Source organism: Garra rufa, chromosome 18 (assembly GCF_049309525.1).
Source record: "Garra rufa chromosome 18, GarRuf1.0, whole genome shotgun sequence".
NCBI lineage: Eukaryota > Metazoa > Chordata > Actinopteri > Cypriniformes > Cyprinidae > Garra > Garra rufa.
The window spans coordinates 21,774,761-21,793,339 of NC_133378.1; the positions used below are offsets into that span (position 1 = coordinate 21,774,761).

Consider the following 18,579-nt stretch of genomic DNA (forward strand, 5'->3'; position numbering starts at 1 on the left):
AAACCCACTAATTCTGACAAACTCCAAGAAGTGATTATGAAAGAATGGGTTGCTATCAGTCAGGATTTGGCCCAGAAGTTGATTGAGAGCATGCCCAGTCGAATTGCAGAGGTCCTGAAAAAGAAGGGCCAACACTGCAAATACTTACTCTTTGTCTAAATGTCATGTAATTGTCGATAAAAGCCTTTGAAACGTATGAAGTGCTTGTAATTATATTTCAGTACATCACAGAAACAACTGAAACAAAATCTAAAAGCAGTTTAGCAGCAAACTTTGTGAAAACTAATATTTGTGTCATTCTCAAAACTTTTGGCCATGACTGTACACCTAGAACGAGGGTGAGTAAATCATGGAGTAATTTTCTTTTTTGGGTGAACTATCCCTTTAAAGCGAAAATTCAAACAAACAAAAAATCTGTATTTAAAATTCTGTACATTTTAGTCTCTGTTCCTCACACAAAGCTACTATATGACTTGAATTCTTCTTGTACTTGGGTATTTCATGGAAGAAAGCAAGCTGAATTGGATTGAAATTACATGAATTTCCACATTTTTGGATACACTAAAAACCACACTTCAATCTTTTTCTTTAAAACCTCTGGGTTTCTTCAAGTAAATCGTTTAGGTCATAGCGGGTTATGAAAAAAAGAATGTTGGGATTCCTTGTATTACACAGTGAGTGTTCACTTGGCACTGAGAAAATTAACCTTTACCCTAAATTCTGACCTCAACTTAATGTTTACATGGCCTTAAGATTCAGATGTCAATTAAAAGGTCATTACTGTGGACTCAGGCAGAATTCTACATTCAATATTTCCCAGTGATCTTCAGTTTAATCAAATTACACAAACAATTCTGAACGGCATATGTTGCTGAACAGTTTGTTCCCTGGCGTGTATTTTTGAATGTGTGTGTTTCTGTCTGTATGTCAAAACAGCTTAAAGAGCCAGACTGAGTGATCCCTGAATGTAGTAGATCATGTAGCTAGTCAAGTTTACCATGGACTACTACAGACAAGATCTACTATCTACACCTGGCTTTCACTTCTGAACAAAAGGATTCATTTCACTTGAGCTACAGTAGCAAACAGACCCTATAATAATCTAAGCACACTACAAGACTGAAGTTTGTTGCCATTTGATGTTTTAAAGGTACAGTTCAGTTTTATTGATCCAAGTCATTCCAAACTTCTTCTTTGATAAATTACCACGTCTGTCTCACTGTTTTTTCTGCCTCAGAGAAAATGCTGTCTGATTAAATAAATTGCAAGATACTGCCAAAAATCACTCTGTGGAATCAATATAAAATTGTAAAATTCAGCAAATAGTCACAATGCATGACTATGATGAATCATTGTTTCATGATCAATTATTTGTGTCAATTAATTGCGAGTCATTGAAGAGAGTGCTCTCATTTTGTCATCATTTAACCACCAAGTCATTTCAAACCCGTACGAATTACTTCCTTCTACAAAACAGACATTTTGAAGAGGGCTGGCTTTTAAGTGTGTGTTTGTACTTGTAGTTAAATCCTCTTGGTTCATCAAAAAAGAAAATGATAACTTAAGGCCAAAGTACACCTCAAATAGACCACACTTTGAAAGGTTACGTGTTCAGCTGTGCACATATGCTAAAAACAAAGTATAAGGATACAGTCACAGCCTTATTGAAGAGCTTTTATGACATATTTTGTAAGCAAACGTCCAAAACAATCTTGTGTGCTGGGCTAATTGCACTTGTTTGTTTGTACATACTATATGGTGGGATTTTTAACATCTTATAACTCATAAGCAGCTTATAAAACGTGTAAAGCACTCAAAACAGCAGCAGAGTTCACACCTGTGATCTGTGCTATCAGAGCAATCGCACCAGAGTTTGTTTTAATCAAACCAAACCTACCTTGTGTAAACGTGTCCTAAATAACACTGGATCACATTGAAAAAAAAAACCCACAAAACCTCTCCTTAAGTGGTGTTGCACAGATGCAATAACGTCGTACAGTTTCGAAACAACAGTGGGCTGAGTAAATGATGACAAATTTTATTTTGGGATGAATCATCCCTTTAAATGTGTGCAGGGTGAATTCAGTCTTGTGTTTATTTGCTATTAAACTCACAGGCCCTGGGACTATTTTTTAAAGAAGGGCCACAATATCATTGAGCAGTGGCCCTCAACCAGGGGGCCCCAACAAACTGCTGGGTGAAATTCATGTATTTATCATTTTAAAAATTATTTTAATATGTTCCTTGAGGTTAATCTATAAATGTAAACAGTTTTTGGTACAAAAAAAAACACATATGCACAAAAATGATTGTTTTCCACTCTCATTCTGTCTGAAATGATGAGGATGTTTTAATGAGCAGCCCTTTTAATTAATGGATTAGCTCAATTTCAGAATAAAAATTCCCAGATGTCATCCAAGATGTTCATGTCTTTCGTTTTTCAGTTGAAAAGAAATAAAGGTTTTTGAGGGAAACATTCCAGGATTTTTCTCCATATAGTGGACTTCAACAGAGATCAACGGGTTGAAGCAGAGATGGGGACTCGAGTTTGAGACTCGGACTCGAGTGCGACTTAAGTCGCACACACAGTGACTTCAGACTTGACTTGAGACTCGTCCTCGAAAGACTTCAGACTCGACTCGGACTCAAGCTGCGGGACTCGTGAACAATGTTTATTTTTTAGGAAACAACTAATGAGCTCGCCGTTATTCCCCTCCCTCCGTTTTTTTTTTTTTTTTAGGCACGGCTGCCACACATGAGAGGACAACAAACACACGTCGACTGCATTGCCAAAACAAAACTCTTTCATTAGCTATAGGCCTAATCCATAAAGACACATTTAGGCATTCATTGCGTCCGATGAGCAGATGACGAGTCAGAATCATCAACTTCACCTTTGCGACAAATAATTTATTAATAAATAATTTGAATATCTCTTTACCTTTCCCCAGACACATTCATGGTAATTATTTTTGCTGGGGCTTTGCGGTCAGCTTTAGCCTATTGAGTGCATTTGAACGCAGAACTTACAGCTGCGTTGAAGGCACTTGAGGTGGCACGGTATTGGGACAGTCACAGCCTTTGTTTTGCTTCCACCATGTAAGTGGGCCTGACTGTACTTTAGTAGGCTAGTGTCTCCCAAATATTGCTCAATCTCTTTTATTTTTGCTGTCTGTTAGTGGCGCAGCAGTCTGATCTTCTTCATTCATATTTAAGCGAGAATGAGAACCGTTTCGCGGGGGATGAAAGGTGTATGAAAAAAAAAAGAATATTCAAATCTTAAATTTTAAAATCGAATGTCAACCCACCCGAACGAATATTCGAATAATCAAATATTCTGGTCCAGCCTTAACAGTGACATGGGTAGGCTATTACAACGCAAACATGGCTTATGGGGACATCTGTGTCCTCATAAACCAAACGGCTTAATAAACATACTAAATGGTGCTTTCTTAATTTTTGATCTGTACTGTACTGTGTGTTCATGCTACAAGGCAAAATACAGATATTAACTTAAAAGTAAAGCATTTTTGGTGTTTTTGTCATGTTGAAATAGCCTGTTTATACTTATTATATACCAAAATCAAAGCAGATACTGTATGCTAATAGATAAAGGAGTAATAATAACATATTACATGCTTTGAATTCCTTATATATAGCTATGCAGTGTTGGATGGGTCGCTGTACGTGATGCAACACTTATTATAACCAGAGACTTAATATAATAAAGAGACTTGAGACTTGACTTGGACTCTAGCTCAGAGACTTGAGACTTGACTTGGACTCTAGCTCAGAGACTTTCTAGCTCAGAGACTTGAGACTTGACTTGGACTCTAGCTCAGAGACTTTCTAGCTCAGAGACTTGACTTGGACTCTAGCTCAGAGACTTGAGACTTGACTTGGACTCTAGCTCAGAGACTTTCTAGCTCAGAGACTTGAGACTTGACTTGGACTCTAGCTCAGAGACTTGTGAGCATCTCTGGGTTGAAGATCCAAATTTTTCAGGTTGAAGATCAAACTCTTGCACTAGCTCTGCAATGCGCGTCCGCGACTTCACACAATAAGTAATTAAGCTGGAAAAGTCACGCATGGTTAGTTCTTTGTCTGTCTACTCTGGTTTAAAAAGGTAGGGTAGGGCGAAAAACTTTATCTCATTTGCTCCTCAAACTTCAAAATCATCCGACATCATTGTTCAATTTTTTTTTGTAAAGGGCGTTGGACTTTCTTTGCACGTTCAATTTGTAAACACTGGGTCGGCACTTCCGCATGCATCACACGTGACTAGGGATGGGCATTTTGGGAAAATTCTTATTTTAATCATTGATAGTAGGGCTGTGCAATATGGACAAAATAATCATATTGCGATTTTTTGAAGGAATATTGTGATTGCGATTTTATTTGCGATTTTTATTTTTTTTTGCTTTTTCAAACAAGCTACATACATACATTCTAAATGTATTCAGGCACAAGAAGTGCATAACAAAACATTTCACCATGAAATAACATAGTATTAAGTTTAATAAACAAAACTTTAGTAAAATTGTCTTTAAAACAGACAACATAAAATAAATAAGCCATTTTACTTTTTTCCCGGTACTTTAGCCTACTTTGTGCAATAACGAATACATTCATTTCAGTGGAAAAATAAGTCCAAAACTCTCTATTTTAACATTTTGAGGGTTCTAAAATCTTTTGCTTTTTTTTTTTTTTTTTTTTTTTAGAAATTCTTATGTGTTTTACTTTTTCTGATAATGAAAAAGCATAAACATTTATTTATTTTTAATCAAATGAAAAATAAACCCTTTTAATTTTTGTCAAACAAACAGAAATTTCTGTTATATTCAGTTTAAAACGTTTAAATAATAATTAAGTGGTTAATCTTGTTGTAATATTTTTTTAATCATATATATTGTTTTATGTAAATTATTTAAATAGGAATATATAAACACCTACATCATACTGTACAAAAGTAATACAGGACTAATATTGTTCTGTTACATGTTAAACCGTACTTTTATTTTGACAGGTTGCAGTGAAGTTTCTGTGTGTATATGATGCTAGTTTTCTCAAATGAAACGGTAAAACTGAAACTCACAGCAGCGATTTGGCGATTGAGTTTATCTGTTCATGTAGATGCAAACGCCAAAAATTAGCGGGAGCGTCACGTGTGCTTCAGTATGCGTGTAGTAAAGAAATAAAACGCGTCTCCACCATTCATACACACAGAAGCAAACGGAACATGCAGGATTCATATTAAAACGGTCTTTTTGCATTTCAGTTTTCACAGACACTAGTCCATATCGCGATTTGAATTAAGTGACAGACCAACTTTTGATTTATTAATCCAAAAATCGACAAATTACGTGGCATTCCGCGCTATAGTAAATTAGGTTTTTATGAATGGAGTCCGCGATCCAGTCCGTGTTTTCGCGGAGACATTGTAAACGCGCGACCATGAAGAGACAGAAATGACATGCCTTAGTGTAAATAAGATAAATAACATAAGGCAATTTAGTATGTTTAATAAAAGAACTATGTATAGACCTGTTCTATAGGAAAGATAACCTTAAATGACTTCTATTGTGATGTGGCGCTATATCGAAAATAAAACGAATTTGACGTTCAAGGGGGGCGGGGGGTGCCGTTGGGGGGGATGGATAAAATCGCAGCCTTGTGCGGTTTAGAAATCGCATGTGCTAAAATCGCGATTTTTTTGCAATTGCGATTAATTGCACAGCCCTAATTGATAGGTTTAAAAAATGATTAATTGGGGGCGGGGCTTGTGCCTGGGGCGGGGCATGGCTGTAATGAATATAATGCAAAAAAGACTGGTATAAAAATGAATGTTAAAAATAAAAATATGACATGAAAACCTGTCTATGAAAACATGAACACATGATTAGGACATTAAGAAAGAAGCATCTAAAAAGGAAAAGCTGCCTGAGGTGAAGAGTGACTTTATGCCAATAAACTGAAGCCCATTCTATGGCACATCACATGATATTGATCAGATAAATTAGTAACATTTCAACTTGTATCTGCACTAAAGGATGCAAATGCCAGTGAACTTTTACGTTACGCGCTAGAGAGAGCTCGGTGATACCGTGATGCGCTTCCAAAACAGCGTGCTGAAACACGGGCAAGAACAGAATATAGGTTTTCTTATTATTAGTTGTTAAATATATAAGTTGTTATTATAAATGTTTATGGCAGATTTGTGCTATATTTTCATCTATATCATTAAGTGATTCCATAAATCGCCTGTGCATTTTTGAAGCCATACAAATTGAATTATGCCTATTGTTAAACAAATACGAAAAAAGCACTGCTGCATTATTAATATAACATCAGTATATAAAAAAAGAAAGAAACATCTAAAAGCATGAAATAAATGTTAATTTCCCAAAGCATCCCAAGAGTGACTTTATACCAATAAACTGAAGCCTGTTCTATGACACATACTATCATATTAATCAGGTAACTTCGATACATAACATTGACGTAACATTACAACTATCTGCACAAAAAAATGCCAGTGAACTTTCTGTTACGTCCTTTAGAGAGAGAGAGACATGCTCTAAACACGTCTCATAAGCACGCAGAATAATGTATGTTTTTTTTTTTTTGTCATCGCAGCTTTGAACGATTATGTAATCGTGCCATCCGTAATCATGATCGCGTTTAGAAATTCGATTAACTGAACAGCCCTAATCTAAAAGCAATATGACCATCTCAAATAACTCAATATCAGGCATTGCATTTGAGCATGAAACTAAACACTGGCAATATGCAGTGCATTCAGCATGTTAAATGTTAATATCCCAACGCATCCTAATAGATTAAGCAGATATGCATGTAGCTAACCCAGACATCACTATGTGACTTCGAAGCTATGCATCTCTTCCTTCGATGTTTTGGACTGCATGCTAAACAACCAGAGCTCAGGGTGCCACCCAAAGTGCTGCTACAACCAATCAGAAAAAAATTCCATGATCATCGTTTTCATGATCGATCATCGCTGTCACAGCCAGGTACTTGAGTACTCGATCGCTGTTGCACATCCCAACACGACCTTTCCAACATGACTACATAATACGTGAAGTTGAGCATTTGTGGTTAAAAAGTATATATCATTTTTTTTGACTTATCGTTTTGCTACACAAAACCCTTATTCCTCGACTGGGATTGTGTAGAGCCCTTTAAAGCTGCATTGAAACTGCAATTTAAACCTTCAACCTCCTGATCCTTATTGAAGTCCACTAAATGGAGAAAAATCCTGGAATGTTTTCATCAAAAACCTTAATATTTTTTTGAATGAAGAAAGAAAGACAAGAACATCTTGGATGCATTGGGGGTAAGCAGATAAACATCAAATTTTCATTTTTGGGTGAACTATCCCTTTAAGGTTTGTTAGTAAATCAGCCACTGGCTAACGTCACTGCATGAGAAAAAGTAGCGTCCCTTAATATTCTATGTAAGCATTTTTAAAACATTAGTGATATAAAATGTTACATTTCTTCTTTATGTCATGGCCCCTTAAAATTACTTCAAATTAGTTTTTTTTTTTGAGTTTCTGTTTTTATTACAATAGCAGTGTATCAGCTCATGGTCTTGAAGTCAAAAAAGTTGGGAACTATTGCCATAGTGGAGAGTTTTGAGGCCTGTGACAACACTGAATGCATTGGAGCTGAAAACAATCTCTCTGAATGATTGCAATGAACAGGATCAATGTGTTACGTTAGTCTAAATAAGCTTCTGAGGTGTAAGAAAGGAGGCCATGCATTTGCGTACATTACCTGGTGATGGGTAGGACGAGGCCCAGGGGCAAACTGATTGAAGGCAAAGAGTGGCATGGCAGAGGGGCAGAATCAGAGAGAAAGAAAGAAGCGATAGGTAAGAATGATCACACACAAACACATAAACCACAAACTGTGCATGGCATATGCAGCACACTTCCCGAGAGGAAGCAATGACGCAAGGCATGTTATATGTACCATATACACAGCACCAACTAATGACCACAAACCACATCATAAACATCAACAGCATAGCACTCAACAGAAAGAAAGTCTGATTTAAAAAGATGACATGGAATCACAGTCACTCACCGGGCGGCTCTGAGGCTGTGCGTTCATTGGCTGGGTTGGCGGAGAGTAGACCAGAGGGGTCGTGCCGGCATTCTGCCCCGGTGTGTACGGAGACTGCAGAGTCACGGGGTCCCAGAGAGGTCGCCGAGGAACAACCACCGGCAGAGAAAGAGAAACAGCGGTTAGGATGGATGTGAGTTTTACCCTCTCTGATAAAATCCCTACAGCTGAGTGAGTGTGTGCTGCGTGAGTGTGGGTGACAGAGTGAGTGTGTCCACTCCCTGCCGCTGCAAACACTGCGGTCTGCTGACACTGACAAATCTGCCATCTCTCAACGCTGCCTTCAAGGCAGAGAAAGGGAGAGAGAAATAGAGGCGTAGTCCTGAACAGACGTGAGTGGGCGCAAATGGACTGTTTGTGTGCCACTGGGTTGGGGATATATTGAACTATACAGGATGACAGAACAGTTGCTTTCATTCAAAGAAGCTTACAGTACATTTATTTTACCGTCAGTCTACTTTGCTCAGGGGGAGGAATGGTGATGGCTTGTGGGTTGCGAACCTAAAACCTTTCGGCTTTTATGAATTCAGGATTTAAAAATGATTGGCCAATAGCATTTTCTTTTTGTATTAGATGTAGTGTTCAACCAGTGTGAATTTTATTGGCTGATGCAGACGCAAATATGTATTTACTTATTTATTTAAAAATTATTATTGGCATTTTTAAGCAAGGTGGGTGAAAGAGGGAGATGGGATTGGAAAATGTCCGCCAGCCTGGACTTGAACTCGGGACGCCTGAAGCAAAACAGCTCTATGTGTTGGAGTCCAGCCAACAAGGCTAATATTTATTTAGCAAATGTTACTCCAGCAAATAATTATATTGCATTCAAGCTATATATTTTATTGGTTCATGCACTCCCTTGAAAACAAACCCACAACAACAGGATTGTCAGCATCATGCTCTGTTTGAATGTTATACGTTATACACTATACACTAAAAGATTGCTACTTTTATTGAGCAAGGATGTATTAGATTGATCAAAAGTGACAGTAAAGACGTATAACGTTAGAAAAGACTTCTAATTCAAATAAATGCTGTTCTTTTGAACAAAGCATCTTAAAAAATATATCACTGTTTCCACAAAACATTACGAAGCACAATTGAGAAACGCTGAAAATAAGATATGTGTCTTAAGGACCAAATCAGCATATTAGAATAATTTCTAAAGGATCATGTGACACTAAAGACTGGTGTAATGATGTTGAAAATTCAGCTTTTCCATCACCAGAATAAATTATATTTCACAATATATTACAATTGCAAACAATTTAATAATATTTCAGAACATTTGTGTCAAATAAATGCAGCCTTGGTGAGACACACTTTAAAAATGCAAAATAAATAAATACATTTCTGACCCCAAACTTTTAAACAGTCATGTAGTGTAATTTATTATTTTATTCACATTAGGGCTGCAACTAACGACTATTTTAATAGTCGACTAGTCACCGACTATTGAAACGATTAGTCGACTAATCGGATAATTATTCAATTTTTCTCAAATTTAGCATGAGATTGCTTTAATTATGTGGAAAATTATAGTAAACACAAGAAAGAAGGGGGTACTTCAATGAAAGATGCATATTTTGCTGCTGATAGGCCAATTCATACTAAAAGTAAATAAAAATGCCCTGTCTAAAACCAATTAGGCACAGTGCTCGGTCAGTACAGACATAAATGCATAAATTAAGAAACTCTATAATTTTTTTAATGGACAGGCACATTTGTTTTATAAGAAAAAATAAATTAAAATCAAGTAAACATTTTCTTCCTGTAAACCATCAGCAGCAATAAAACAGTAAACAAAAATGTATATCCAAAACAAAACGTATTGGCTTCCATGTTATTTAAATCTTACCGAGGCCAGCCAAACTCCGTTTCATTCAACTGTCCGACGTGCTTTCTCTTTAAATGTTCGTGCATCACAGAGGTGCTGCCGTGATGCGCAAGGACTGCTTTACAAACCATGCAGGTAATATTTTAATTCGCCGTAGCAGGCTAAAATGCTCCCAAACTTTACTCCTGTTTCATACATACTCAGTCTGCAGTGCGTCTACAGTCCGTGTGCGTTACATATGCGGTGCAGAAGCAGCACGGACTCGTTTTGCGCTCACACAGAACGCGTTTGCAGTCCGTACATTGTGAACGTTCTAATCCGTTAACATGGGTGTGGGAAAAAAAACGCACTGCAGACGGAGTATGTGTGAAACGGGCGTGTTTTGGTACGCGCAGCTGCTGCGTTGGACGCCGCCATTTCTGTATGTTATCGCTCAGCATAGAAGCTGCGTATGTGCGACTCTCGGCAGAAAGATGCCTCACTCGGTTGTCTGGCGACAACATCGACAATGAAATTCATTGTCGACTATTTATATTATCGATTTTTGTCGACAACGTCGACGAATCGTTGCAGCCCTAATTCACATCAGATACAAATGTAACATTCAATAAATACATGCGAAAACAATAAATACAAACATTTATTACATGTCAAATTAAAGGGGGGAAAAAAGACTAAGAATTTTGTATATGCATAACTCTAAAAGATTCTTTAAATTATACTTATTGGAATGTTTAATTTCACTGAATGATTCGCTGGTTTCAGAACAATTCAACCAATAACACGGGAGTCTGGGAGTCTTTTAAAGGGATAGTTCACCCAAAAATGAACATTCTGTCATTAACTACTCACCCTCATGTCGTTCCAAACCCGTAAGACCTTCATTTATCTTCAGAACACGAACTAATAGGGATTATCAATATCGTGGTATCGCAAAAAATATGTCTCGATATCAACGTGGTCACATGGCGATATAAAATGATAGGTCTTCTGGGCAAAAAAGTCTAGATTTTAAAATATATTTAAACTTCTTAAACATAAAAGGTCTGTAAAGTTGTGTTTTGGGCCATTATGCTTTGGCACAGTAACTGTCAAATGAGCTAAAACCAAAAGCACAATAAGGCTTAATCCCTTCATCAAGTCTGTTTTCGCTGCACGTTTCAAAGTGAAGTGTGTACTTCATTCAGCTGATCAGCTTGTGATCTGGTGTTTTCCGCGCCTCGGAGCGGCTCAGTTCACAGTGAATGCAGTGAACTCGTTTATTGCATGTGCTGTAATTTTAGCCCGTGTTTAACAATGCAACGGCCACCAGTTATGCTTTATTTTCATGGCAGATGATTACAGCATTTCCCTAGATTTTTAGTGAGACGCGTTTTTGTAAGCCTGTTTTTACTTAAGCTGGAGCTCAAAATAAAAGCTGTACTGCGGTTTACGTGAAAAAGAAATAAAGCTTATAAGTGCAGTATGAATTGCTGACAGCTAGAGATTTAAAAAGGTACCGTTACTGCAGTCCAAATTAAAAATATATTTTGTAGAAATTAGGAAAGAAGTACTGTAATTTCCCCACTGTAGTGTAAAGCAAAAATAATAAACCTATGAAAAATTCATTTTCATTTATTTTACAGTGCAACTGTTTTACAATATATGGCTATTACTGTCATAGGAATAACAACAATATAAAACTGTTTATATTCTAATTTGTTTGGCCCCTTAAACACCAGTGTCAAAGTAATTTAGACTGAGACGGTATACCACAAATAAAAAGAGGATTAAGTCCCCTTAAAATTCAGGTACAGGTCAATTCAATAACTTTTTTCTGACTTTTCTAAAGTTTTCTTAGTTAAGAACATGGGTTGAAGCTCTTAAAGGTCCACTGAAGCGCCTTGAAACACGCAGCGTTATTCTATGTGGTGACGTACTTTTAACTGAAACAAAAACATATCGCCCAGCCCCGCCCACTTATTTTGAATAGCCAATAGCGTTCCATTTATATCTGCTCGGGCAAGAGCCGTTGAGCTCGGTAAAGCCGCATTTGTAAGCTTATGACAGCCACAGACTAATAAATTGCCCCACAAATTCAATATGAAACTTGCTAAAACGAAATAGTGATCATTATCATGCTGAGGCTGTGTAGTTTAATACGTGCCGACCGCACATGAGCGATTATGATGTGCTCCGCGTCTCTGTGTAGGGGGCGGGACACTACGGACTCTAGAGAGCATTTGATTGGACAGAACGTTTGATGAGAAACTGAAGTGCAGGGTGATATCATCCAAATACTTGATTCATATTGGCGGAAGTGACGAGACTGTAAGTTTTGAATGCCCATATCTTGTAAACGCGAATTTTGTCTTTGTTTTGCAGCACACAAGCTTATAGATCACCTTAAGGCTAATATATTCATACTAAAAGCCAAAAAACTTTAATTTTGATTTCAGGGGGACTTTAATTTTGAACTCTCACGGTGCATTAGATAGAATAATTAAACTTTAAAATGTGCAAGTCTTCATTCGTCTTTTTATATATATATATATATATATATATATATATAAATAAATATCACAATAATATTGTATTGTGGTCAGCATATTGTGATATTATCATATCGTGAGATTTTGATATCATTACATCCCTCTAAATTCAGATATTTTTGATTAAATACTAAAGCTTCCCTGAATAGACAGCAACACATCTGACACGTTCAAGCCCCAAAAAGGTAGTAAGGACATTGTATCAAAAATGCAATAATCTGTGTTCCGAAGATGAACGAAGGTCTTACGAGTTTCGAACGACATGAGGGTAAGTAACTACGGACAAAATTATCATTTTTGGGTGAACTAAACCTTTAACTGATTAATTTAAAGAGCCAGCACAGAAGAGCCATTTATTCATAAATCAGACTACACTGATCAAGCTGTGTGTTTGTTTTTGCATGCAGCCAGAACAATTTTAAATTGTTCATTAATTGTATCATGACACGATTTAATTCTTAGTGTCTTTTATTCCATCTTTTGAGTGTTGCATGCTTGTTATCTAGAACCAATGCCACCCACATGAAAAAGTCATCTGTGTTCATTTTTCAATACCCACTGCTTACAAAACTTGATAATCGGACCTCAAACTATTAGATAGCACCCGCTATCTCTACCCACCTCTGACATCCACAAACCTCACAGATTCTTCCTCCGCATTGACATGCACAGGTTTTGATAGAGGAAAGGGTAGATGCGTAATTAAGGTTTAGCCTCTGGAGCACTCTTAGCCTATTAATAGGCGGTCGCGCTGGCAGTGCGGTGCAGGCGTGGAGTGGGAATGTGAGCGCTGATCTCAGACAGATAACAAGCTTGAGAACAGCTGAGTCACCCTGACAGACTTTCCATTCCTGTGGCAGAGTCAGCCGGGCACAGTGTGCATGTGCGCGAGCTCTTCTGAGCTGTGTGTGTGTTTGCGTGACAAAGCGTGAGTTCGGCGGACCTCCACACACCCACAGACACTGGTAATGAGCATACTTACACAATGACACACACTAAATCTTCCCTGCAGGCTAATTATGATAGAGAACATCCGGCATACCCAGATATGCCAGGTCTCTATCAAATATTAACAATACACAGACTTTTGCAAAGCACATCACTGAGGAGAGAGGAGTCTCGCAAACTGGTATACGTCAAGCACCTTCTTAGTTTGCCAGCTTTATTTAATCATCACAGTAAGACGCACTGCTTTCTGTTTGACAGCCAGCACAGCAGGTTCCCAAAGATTATGTAAACTTACAATCCTATCTGCTCAGGTCTCAAACTGATTTTCGCTGAGTGCCAAAAAGCATCAAATCCGCCTTAACTCAAGCTAACACACTAGGCTTTACATCCTGTCTAAGAAATCAGTGTTATTACAGATCAGAAATGATCTACCACAGAAATCACTTACTTTTATCACATGCTCTTTCTGTGTGTAATGTGTCTTTGAGAAACAAGACAACCAAACAGTGATGTTGAGATTAACAGAAGGCACTAGGACTGGGCAATATAGTTAAAATGTAATATTTTTTTCCTTAGTATTTTGAGCTTGTAAAATATTCATTACATATCACAATTGATATGTATTTGCTTTAAAAGTACACACACAAAAAAAATCTTAATGTGTGTTTCGAAGATGAATGAAAGTCTAAGTTGAAATGAGGGCGAATAAATAATGGCAGAATTTAGATTTTTGAGTGAATTATCGCTTTAAAAACTTAAAATGAACAAATTAAAATAGCAGTAAAATTTCTGCAGTTGTCAGAATGTAGCTTTCTTTTTATTTATATCCTAATAATATAACAAACATTCAATATACTGCCCAGCCCTAATAGGCATACAAACAAACATATGACCGTGGACCACAAAACCAGTCTTAAGTAGCACAGGTATATTTGTAACAATAGCCAAAAATACATAGCATGGGCCAAAAATCATTAGGATATTAATCATGTTCCATTAAGATAATTTGTAAATTTCCTACCGTATATATATTAAAACTTAATTTTTGATTAGAAATATGCATTGCTAAGAACTTCATTTGGACAACTTTAAAGGTGATTTTCTCAATATTTAGATTTGCATCCTCAGATTCCAAATTTTCAACTAGTTGTATCTCGGCCAAATATTGTCCTATCCTAACAAACAATACATCAATAGAAAGATTTTTTTTTAAGAAATTGACCCTTATGACTGGTTTTGTGGTCCAAGGTCACATATAAAGACAGAGTCAGACAGACGGTAAGACTCAGGCAGTTGTGTGGGTGCACTCACCCCTCCTCCTGCCTCCCAGCCTTTAGGATGACCATACAGATGCGTGGATACTGTTGAAACTGATACCTGAGAGAGTCCAGGGGAGGAGGCGTGACCTGGCGGTGTGGGCGCTAGGTTAGGGTGTCCCTTGTTGATTTCATGTGCTGTATATGGTGGGCCAGGGGGTCTCTGTACCTGAGAAAACAAAGGGAAAACTGTGTCAACACTGAAGACAATCAGTACTGTTTTTTAAAAGTCACCATGAAATGATATTCGCAAACCACCTTTACTTTTGAAACGTGAGATGGAGAGCATCTGGAAACAGCTGGACTGAAAAATACCAGGAGGGACCTAAAAGTTAGCTTGGTAAATTAGTTCTCCAACACTGGAAGAGGCTTTGTGGCCAGGAAGTGGAGTATGAAAAAAGTATGGTCAAAGTTCACCCTCAAAAACATCACAATATCTCCCAAAGAGATTTTTTAAATTTGTTTATCAAATCAATCATTATTTATTGTTGTTGCAACTTTCTGCACAGTCTTTCTTTTTTCAGTCAAAGAGAACTTAATGTTTTTGAGGAAAACATTCAATGGGAGCCAACGGGTTGAAGGTTCAAATTAGTTTCAATGCAGCTTCAAAGGGCTCTACACGATCCCAGAGGAATAAGGGTCTTATCTAGCAAAACGATCAATCGTTTTCTAATAAAAGGAAAAAGTATATACATTTTAACCACAAATGCTTGTCCTGCCCTAGCTCTGTATCCACGACCATCTAGTCATGTTGGACGTAGGCAGAAGAACCGACCCAGTGTTTACAAAGCGAATGTGCAAAGAAAATGTCAAACTTTCTTTACAAAAAAAGGTAAAACAATGATGTTACACGGTTTTGAATTTGGAAGAAAAAACACCGTCTCATTTTCTGCCCTGCTCTACTTTTTTGAACCATAGAACTAACAACATGACTTTTCCAACGTGCTTGCGCAATGAGCAAAGCCGCCAACGACAAGCATTTGTGGTTGAAAAGTATATAAATTTTAGTTTTTTTTAGAAAATGACCATTTGTTTTGCTAGATAAGACCTCCTCAGCCTGGATTGTGTAGAGTCCAACTGTATTGAAACTGCAATTTGGACCTTCAACCTGTTGAATCCCATTGAAGTCCACTATATGGAGAAGAATTCTAGTGTTAATTTCTTTTTGACTGAAGAAAAAAAGACATGGTGGTGAATAAATAATCAGGAAATTCTAATTCTGAAATAATCCTTTAAAAAAAGTTACACCAGTTTTGGGGTTGGTAAGATTCTTCTTGTTTTTGTTTTTAAATGTAGTCTTTTATGCTCATCAAGGTTGTATTTGTTTGATTAAAAAAAAGTAATTTTGAAATATTAGTAGAATTTAAAATAACTGTTTTCTAATAGATTTAAAATGTAAGATAACAAAGCTGAATTTTCAGCAGCCATTACTCCAGTCTTCAGTCGCACGATCCTTAAATGTCAGTAACATTATAAATATCTTTATTGATATTTTTGGTCAATAATGTGTCCTTGCTAAATAAAAGTATTAATTTCTTAAAAAAAAATAAAAAAAACATACAGATCCCAAACTTTTGAACAGTAGTACATATGAGACCCTGGACCACCCCGGTCTTAAGTAGCACAGGTATATTTGTAACAATAGCCAAAAACTCATTGTATGGGTCAAAATGATAGATTTTTCTTTTATGCCAAAAATCATTAGGATATTAAGTAAAGATCATGTTCCATGAAGATTATTTTTTTTAAATGTCCTACCGTAAATATCGAAACTAAATTTTTAATTAGTAAAATGCATTGCTAAGAACTTCATTTTAAAGACGATTTTCTCAATATTTAGTTTTTTTTGCACCCTCAGATTTTAGATTTTCAAATAGTTCTCAGCCAAATATTTCCCTATTCTAACAAACCATACATTAATGGAAAGCTTTTTTTATTCAGCTTTCAGACGATATATAATGTATAACAAAAAAAAAAAGACCTTTATGATTGGTTTTGTGGTCCAGGGTCACATATTTGCAACATTAACACAAATAACACAATACTTGTGCATATTTTGTGTATCCAAACAAATAAGGAAGTCATCAGGCAGCTTCACCTTGTATCAGATTATATTACATTTTGTTGCAAAACAGAAACTGATGAATCATGCTCAGTATTACCAGAAACATGCATTAAGGAAGTAAATCCTTTCCTTCGCATTAAACATAACGCCATAGTTTGAGGCAGCTTTCCTCATGGTGGGAATTAACTGTGAACAAAGCCTAAGCAGTGTAGGCTTTATTCTTGTGTACTACTCTATACTAAATCTTGAGGTCCAGTTCTTTCTATTACAACAACAAGCATGGTCTGTTTACATGTAGATAGCAATCAGCCACCGCATGAAACTCTCCTGTGAATACTCATTACAGCAGCAGCAGCAGCAGCGGTTACGGTCCGTTATCGTCGCTTATACAGGCATATGAAAGAATGCAGTGTCATTGTCGGTTCTCCCTGGATTTTTAAAGTTGCTGCTGTAATTATAAATTGTAAATGCGGGCCAGAAACTGATAATGAGATTAACTTGGTGGTTGCACGGCGAGAGACTGCAGCCCGAGCTACTCCATAACTCATTAAAGAAAACAAGGAACCTGCAGTCCTGTCGTCTTCCTCACAGATCAAAGGCTTCAAACTGAAAACGGCCAGTTTGTACCTACTGTGAGGGCTAAGATGTGCCAGACGTGTTCACCTGGAAGCTTGCAGAAAAACAAACATCTCTGACTTGGTCATACAGCATATGTATTCAGTGACAATCAGTCAATTTGAACTGAACACCTGAAAATTCACATGACCGATTTGCTGATTTTCCCAGGCAACATCAGCAGGTGGAGAATGACCCAATTCTTCGCAGAGATTACGCAGCTTACCCAGCAGCCTGGGCTTTTCCAGGGTGGGGTACTGCTTTGCTGAGAAGGGGCGGGTGAGATCACACAGGCAGCCCTATGGCTCCCAGAACGAGGGGCTTTCTGACCCAACACAGGAAGCAGGAACAGGAGAAAGACCAGCTCAGCAGAAAAAAAGCACCCCACCCGTTCACTTCCCTCACTACAGTACTGTTCAAACATTATCAGTCCTGCTCGCTCCAACTTACGTCAGTCCAGCCTGCTGTCAGAAAACTGTTTTCTTATTAACGGATAATATTTGCTGTCTGGGGCATATTTCTTACAATATAAAACACCTAGCATGTATGTCAAATATTTTATATAATAAGTCATACTGTAATAGACTGGCTAAGAACAGAATATTAAGAAATTTGGCCAAATTTTTTTACCACACTGCACTGTATCCATGCCTGACTTTTTGTGGTATTTTTACAATAAATATGGAAAAGATGCTATATCAAGTGACAGGTTGATTTAAATTAGGGCTGTCAAAATTAACGCGTTAACTCGTTAACGCAAATTCATTTTAACGGCACTTAATTTTATTAACGCGTGATTAACGCAGCGCGCATTTTCTGTTTGACCCACTACCTAGCAGTTAAAGAAATGGACGCACAATGTTGCCAACCTTGCAAAAAGTGTATAGCAACAATACATAAACACATAATTGGACAAACCTAATATAGTTTCTGAGGCTCTCCGGTTTTGCCGAATGAGCGCGAGGTCTCCCAATGCGCGCGCACCTCCCTCTCTTTATATCTGTGTCTGCGCTGTTCAGCGAGCGGCAGTGGAGCAGCGCTTTCAGTTAAACCAGATATTATGTTGCTTCCAGTGCTTGAAGTGGGCCGGTACGCAGGCACTTCTGTATTTGATCCTTTT

General features: G+C 37.3%; 1 protein-coding gene across 1 annotated transcript in view; it reads right to left on the reverse strand.

The window, feature by feature from the left end:
• LOC141290555 (uncharacterized) overlaps positions 1-18,579 on the reverse strand; it is a 48,170-nt gene that overhangs the window by 19,611 nt on the left and 9,980 nt on the right. The window contains exons 3-5 of the mRNA XM_073822676.1: positions 14,775-14,948; positions 8,109-8,201; positions 7,797-7,829 (exon numbers count right to left, since the gene is read on the reverse strand). Of these exons, the coding sequence (XP_073678777.1) occupies positions 7,797-7,829; positions 8,109-8,201; positions 14,775-14,948 (300 nt within the window). The remainder of the gene's footprint in view (positions 1-7,796; positions 7,830-8,108; positions 8,202-14,774; positions 14,949-18,579) is intronic.